This window comes from Meleagris gallopavo, chromosome 14 (assembly GCF_000146605.3).
Source record: "Meleagris gallopavo isolate NT-WF06-2002-E0010 breed Aviagen turkey brand Nicholas breeding stock chromosome 14, Turkey_5.1, whole genome shotgun sequence".
Classification (NCBI taxonomy): Eukaryota; Metazoa; Chordata; class Aves; order Galliformes; family Phasianidae; genus Meleagris; species Meleagris gallopavo.
Window position 1 is genome coordinate 905,118 of NC_015024.2, and position 6,337 is coordinate 911,454.

Consider the following 6,337-nt stretch of genomic DNA (forward strand, 5'->3'; position numbering starts at 1 on the left):
AAAAAAGCAAACAACCATTCTTGGAGCCAAAAGCCTCATTTCAGGCTCCATGGCCTTATTTGGAGGCACCAACCTTCATTTTTATGGCACAAACTCTCCTAAAGCTCAGAATTCTTTTTGTATCTAGAAAACATAGTAACAGGATCAAAAGTGTCTTTTTGGTAGACCAGAGCCTCATTGTTAGGCTCCAAGTCCTTGTCTTCAGGTCTCAGAGCCTCCACTGACGATACAAGGCCACTTTTTATCACCTTCACTTTTCAGGCTTCAGAGCCAAAAAGCCCAGCTCTCATATCACAAAGCCTCCTCTTGGGGGATCCAAAGACTCTCCAACAAATCATATTGGTCTTTGTAGAGCTCCAATCCTCATTTTAGAGGCTAAGGCCTGAATTTTAGGGCCCAAAGCCTTGGTTTGGGGTACAAATATCCATTTTGAAGGACCACAGCTTTGGATCCCTCAAAATTTGGATTTTCCTGCTGATGCCCTAAGTTTTATGGTCCAGCCTGTCAGTTCTAGGGCATAATATTCTTCACCCTTAACCCTAACAAAAAGGGTAACCCTGAACTCTAAACCAAAAAAGGTAATCTTTAACCCTTAAATCCAAACCAAAACGTTAACCCTGAAGCCTCAACCCGAATGGATAACCCTTTAATCTTTAATCTTAACCCGAAAGTGTAACCCTTACTCCTAACCCAAAAGATCCTAACTCAAAAGGAAAACCCTTAACCCGCAACCCAAACATATAACCCATAACCCAAATATGTAAACCAGGCCATAACCAAAACCCCCCAAATTCAGGAGGAAACAGTTTGTGGCCTGCTATTCCACCCGAGTGCCACAAGCCCATGGTGCTGATGGCATCCACCTGAGGGCACTGAGGGAGCTGATGGAAGTGATTGCCATGTTGCTTTCCAGTGTTTATCAGCAGTCCTGGTCAACCAGGGAGGTCCCAGACAGCTGGAGACTTTCTAAAGTGATGCCCATATACAAGAAGAGTTGGAAGGGAGATGGGGAAACTGCAGGCCCATCAGCCTGGCCTTGGTATGGGGAAGGTGATGGAGCAGATTGCCCTGAGTGGAATCATGTGGCATGTGTGGGACAATCCTGGGATCAGGCCCAGACATCGTAAGCTCCCTAAAAGCAGATCCTGCCTGGCCAACCTCATCTCCTTCTATGAGTGGGTGATCCAGCTGGTGGATGAGGGAAAGGCTGTTGATTTAATCTACCTGGACTTCAGGTATGCCTTTGGCACTGTCTAACACAGCATTCTCTCGGAAATGCTGCAGCCCGTGTCCTGGGCAGGTACACTCTTTGCTGGGTAAAGAAGCATCTGGAGGGCTGGGCCCAGAGCACCGTGGTGAATGGAGTCACATCCAGCTGTCAGCTGGTCACAGTGGTGTTCCACAGGGGCCGGTATTGGGGCCCGTCCTCTTCAATATCCTTATTGATGACCTGGATGAGGGCATTGAGTGCACCCTCAGTAGGTTTGCAGATGACACCAAGATGGAAGGGAGTGTAAATCTGCCTGGGGGTAGCAAGGCCTACAGAGGGATCTGGACAGGCTGATTGCTGGGCTGAAGCAACAAGACCACATACTGCATTCTACATTTTGGCCACAGCCACCCCAGGCAATGCTACAGGCTTAGGGCACAGTAGATACAAGATTGTGTGGAAGAAACTTGGAGGTGTTGGTCGACACTTGGCTGAACATGAGGCAGCAGCATGCCCAGGTGGCCAAGAAGGCCAGTGGCATCCTGGTTGTGTCAGAAACTGGTGTCAGTAGGAGCAGGGAGGTGATTAACCCTCTGTACTGAGTGCTGATGAAGCCACACCTTGAGTACTGTGCTCAGCATTGGTCCTTCACTACAAGAAAGACACTGAGACCCTGGAGCGTGTCCAGAGAAAGGCAGCAGAGCTGGAGTGGAGCAGAGGTCTTACGAGGAGCAGCTGAGGGAGGTGGTGTCATGGTTTTATAGTTTTGTTATCAGTATTCCACATCATAACATCATGTAAAGCACAGGCAGTTAAAGAGTTAATACTGGATACCCTGTACACAAACTTCCTTGGTTCCTCCATGAGCCCTGGCCAGCATTTCTTTGTGTATGGGAAAAGGCAAATAGTTTTTTATGCAGTCTTCTGACAACACGAATTGGCTGTTATTCTGCAGTTCTTTGGTACTCCTGTGCTGTCCGTGCCACAGTTCTGCAGAGAGGTGGCACATACAGTGCCATGAAGATGAAGGCAAATGCCTTAATTTTCATTCTTCTGTTCATTACTGCATACGTAACAGCATTGAAGAAAATGGCTGTCATGTCATCTGAACAGTTCAGAATACTTGAGCAGCTTTTCCCATTCCCATGTTATTTAAGATTGTCATGAGGTCATGTTCATCTTTTTTGCTCGCACACAATGAAAAACCAAACCAACCAACTCTACCTCCCGTAGTTAATTATTCCTCAAGGAGAAGCCCTTCTATACCTCCTCTTTCAGGTCTGTTTATTCTGCCACAGAACTGATGTTTTAAAGTGTGTGTGACTTGCTGGGCCCCATGGCAGATGGAAGTGGGCTAGCTGGTGCATAAGGCAGAAGGGAGGGTGCTTGCTGAGCCAAAACCCAAAAGAGATGGAGCTTGATGGTCCAAAAGTAAGAAGGAATGGGGCTTTCTTGTGCAAAACACAGAAGGAAGGGGACTTGTTGGACCAATACACAGAATGTAGGGGGCTTGCTGTTGCTATACTCAGTAGGAAGAGGGCTTCCTGGACCCTTACCCAGAAGGAAGGGGGCATGCTGGGCCAAAATCGAGAGGAAGGGGAGTGTGTTGGGCCACAAATCAAAAGGAAGGGGTCTTGCTGGACTTGGTTAGCGGCTAGGGTAAGGTTTAGGATTACAGTTAGTGTTAGGGTTTAGGTAAGGTTAAGTCTCAGAATTGGGCTTGGGTTTAGGGTTTAGGGCTTGGACTAGGGTAGGGTTAGGGTTAGGATTAGGATAAGGTTGAGTGTAAGGTTTAGGGTTAAGGTTAGGTTTACTGTTAGGTTTAGGGACAGGATTAGGGTTAGGGTACAGCTGTGGTTAGGATTAAGGTTGGGTTTAGGGCTAGGGTTAGCATATGGATTAAGGTTAGGGTTAGGGTTAGTGTTTGGTTTGGGTCATGGACTGGGTTGGTGTTAGGGTTGGGTTAATATTAGTATTAGGGTTAGTATTTGGGAATAGTTTAGGGCAAGGTTTCAGGTTTGTGTTAGAGTTAGTTTTAGAGTTAGGGTTAGGGTTAGAGTTTGGGTTTAATTTGGGGTAGTTTTAGGGTTATGGTTAGGGATTGGGTTTGGTTTAGAGTTAAAATTATAGTAAGGATTAGCGTTAAGTTTAGGTTTACTGTCAGGGTTTTGAGCTAGGTTTTGTCAGTGTTATGGTTAGGGTTTGGATAAGTGTTAGAGTTAGGGTTAGGGTTAGAGGTAGGCGTAAATATAGCATTTGTGTTAGGGTTCGGATAAGCGTGTTAGGGCTAGGTTAAGGTTTAGGTTTAGGGATAGGATTAGGTTTACATTTGCTACATGTTGGGGTTAGGGTTAGGGTTAGGGTTAAGGTTAAGGTTAAGGTTATGATTATGGTAGTATTAGGGTTAGAGTTCATGTTAGGGTTAGTTTTAGGTTTTTACTGTTAGTGTTTATGTCATGATTAAGGTTTAGAGTCGCAATCAAGGTTAGGGTTTGATTCAAGGTTTGGGTTTTGTTAGTGTAAGGGGAGGAAAAGAGTTATGTTTAGGTTTAGGGTTAGTGTTAGGTTTAGAGTTAGGGTTACGGTTAGGGTAGGCTTAGGGTTATGGTTCGAGTTAGTTTCTGGGTTAGGGTTAGGGCAGTGTTATAGGCATTGCTGGGCAGAAACTGAGAAGGACTGGGTCTCACTGGACAGAAACACAGATGGAAGGGGGCTTACTCAGCACAAAGCCAGAAGAAACTGGATACACTGAGCTGAACTTATGAAGGAAGGAGGCTTGAAGTGCTGAACGCCAGAAGGAATGTGGATTGCTAGGCCCAAAGGCAACCCTAACCCTATCCCTAAATTTAACCCTAACAATTACCCTAACCCTAGCCATAATACTCATACAAAATCTAATTCCAAACCCTAACCCTAAATCTAAACCATTAACACCCCAACACGTTTTTTTTTTTTGAGGGTGGGGGAGGGGGAACTGTGGGCCTGCTGTTTTCCTGTCATGGACACAGACAGATAGAGAGAATACTCGGTGACAGCAGTAGAAACTTCTAGTATAGGCCTTTACCGAACATATAACTTTCTTATAAAACAACTGCTGAAAGAAAGATGCTGAGTAGCAGAATAGAGAGGAGGCTAGGACGGAGACCAGGATCAGAAATTAACACAGAGGGCTTGAGCAATACCAACCATGTTCAAACACGAACACTGTGAGCTTTTGTAAAGGAATATGCCAGGGAAAAACTGCTAAATAAATATAAATACAGAATTAAATTTATGCTTGCTAACACAGCATAATAGGGCTCATAAATCAGGAATCAGAGAGGGATAATCACCTCCCTGTCCTTGCTGGCCACCCTTCTTCTGATGGGGCCCAGGATACCATTGGCCTTCCGAGCTGCAAGACCAACTGATCTTATAAAAACCTATCGATGGCCTCTAAAAATGGCTTGGGTTTCACAGAGACTGGAGCCTCCCCCACTGAGAAGTTCCCCTGAGGGAACTGCTGTTCTCTGGATCTCCTTGTCGAGAGTCCCTCGCCGGGGACGCCTGGCAGACTCCAGGCTCTGTGATGCCGAAGTGCGACTTTGTCCATCGTCCACTTCAGGGCCCCTCTGCCGGGAGCAGCTTGGTGCCATTCTCAGTGAGATACACACACGGGCAAGCATCTAAGTATTCATGGTACGAGTCTGTGCTGCTTCACTGGCCGTGGTTGTGGCAATAGGTACTATTGAAGGCACATAAATGGTGCTGCACCCGATGGCTGCAATTCTTGGCTGCTGCAGCAATGGAAGTAGATCTGTACCTCCTTGACCGGCGGTACAACAGCTGCTCTGAAAGTAATGCCTCCTATTGTACGATGTCAGTGCACGACATCGGAGGCGGATGTTGGTAGGATGCCTATATTCTCTGACATTTTGTTGTCATATGAAAGTTGGCAGCGGAGGGGCAGCCTGAGAAATTGGCATTGTCGGACATGGAAGCGCGTTTAAGCAAACGTGTGTCGCTGAATTCATGCATGCAGAAAAAAGGCACCTATTGATGTTGATTGATGCTTGTTGAACATTTATGGAGGCCAAGCAGCGGTTGTGAGTGCAGTGAGGTGGTGGGTGTGCCTTTCAGCAGTGGCAACAGCAACAGCGCATCACCACGGCTGGTGCGCATACTATGAGCGTAGCATGCAGACTGTTGATCATCGTTGCTGAAAACGCACAGCTAACGGTGGAGATTGTATTGAAAAATAGTGTTTCGTAGCTGACAACTTGCTGTATTACCTAGTGTTATTGTGCCCTTTATACCGGTTGTTGTTTCCGTGGAAATAAAGGAGAGGCGTTACTTTCGGAGCTGGGAGGAGTAAAGCCTGAAGCATCTCATGGAAAGACATAGAGGTGCTGTGATTCTGTGAATCGAGTCATTTATTGTAACGAGAGGTAATCAGCAGCAAGCAAGCAAAAAGTCACGGAAACACCTGAACGCTCGATTGGGATACTGAGGGAGCCACAGGCCCGGAAGCATTCAGGTGGGGCCAGGAGGGTGGATGCGTCGCCCAGTGCCTTCAGCAGCATCAACACGCCGGGTTCCAGCGGGGCTGCGTCCGGCACCGGGCCCCTCACCCTGCGCTGGCTGCGAGAGCCGCCGCCCTCCTGCCTGGGTGCCCTCAGCCCCTGTGAGGTGTGATGGTTCCACAGGGGTGGCACAGAGCAGCCACTGTGACCCATGGGATGTGGAACAGAGCTAAGGCTGCGGGGCTCAGGCTGAGCTCAGTGCGACTTGGTGAGGTGAGCAGGGAGGAAGGGGCTGCCTGAGGCTCCCGAGGGAGGAGGGTTCCCCAGCGCTCGGGACCGGAGCTGAGCACTCAGCCTCGTCCCGCTTCTCCCCTAGGTTGTCACGCAGAGGAGAAAGCCTGGTGTTACTGGGACAGACACTCTGTGAGTGCTTGCCATTAATGCACATGATGTCCAAGGGGACGCAGGAGGCCGCCGGCTCGAGGGAGCCAGGTGAGAGCAAAGTATCCCTGCATGCAGCTCCCTGCTGCCAGGCAGAGGGGTGCTGGGGGTCTGCCAGTGGCGGAGAGGGGAGGCGGGGGCACGCAGGGCAGCCCCCGGGGGCACCTGGCCCCACAAGCCGCTC

At 48.4% G+C, this 6,337-nt stretch overlaps 2 protein-coding genes across 2 annotated transcripts in view; one reads left to right on the plus strand and one right to left on the minus strand.

The window, feature by feature from the left end:
* The window catches only part of RRP9 (ribosomal RNA processing 9, U3 small nucleolar RNA binding protein), a 6,951-nt gene extending 4,167 nt beyond the window's left edge, over positions 1-2,784 (minus strand). Inside the window, exon 1 of the mRNA XM_003209962.4 lies at positions 2,767-2,784. Coding sequence (XP_003210010.2) covers positions 2,767-2,784 — 18 coding nt within the window. The remainder of the gene's footprint in view (positions 1-2,766) is intronic.
* Positions 1,970-6,337, plus strand: part of LOC104913097 (PHD finger protein 7-like) — a 10,455-nt gene continuing 6,087 nt past the window's right edge. Inside the window, exon 1 of the mRNA XM_031555493.1 lies at positions 1,970-6,204. Within this exon, the coding sequence (XP_031411353.1) occupies positions 6,153-6,204 (52 nt within the window). The 5' untranslated portion in view covers positions 1,970-6,152. The remainder of the gene's footprint in view (positions 6,205-6,337) is intronic.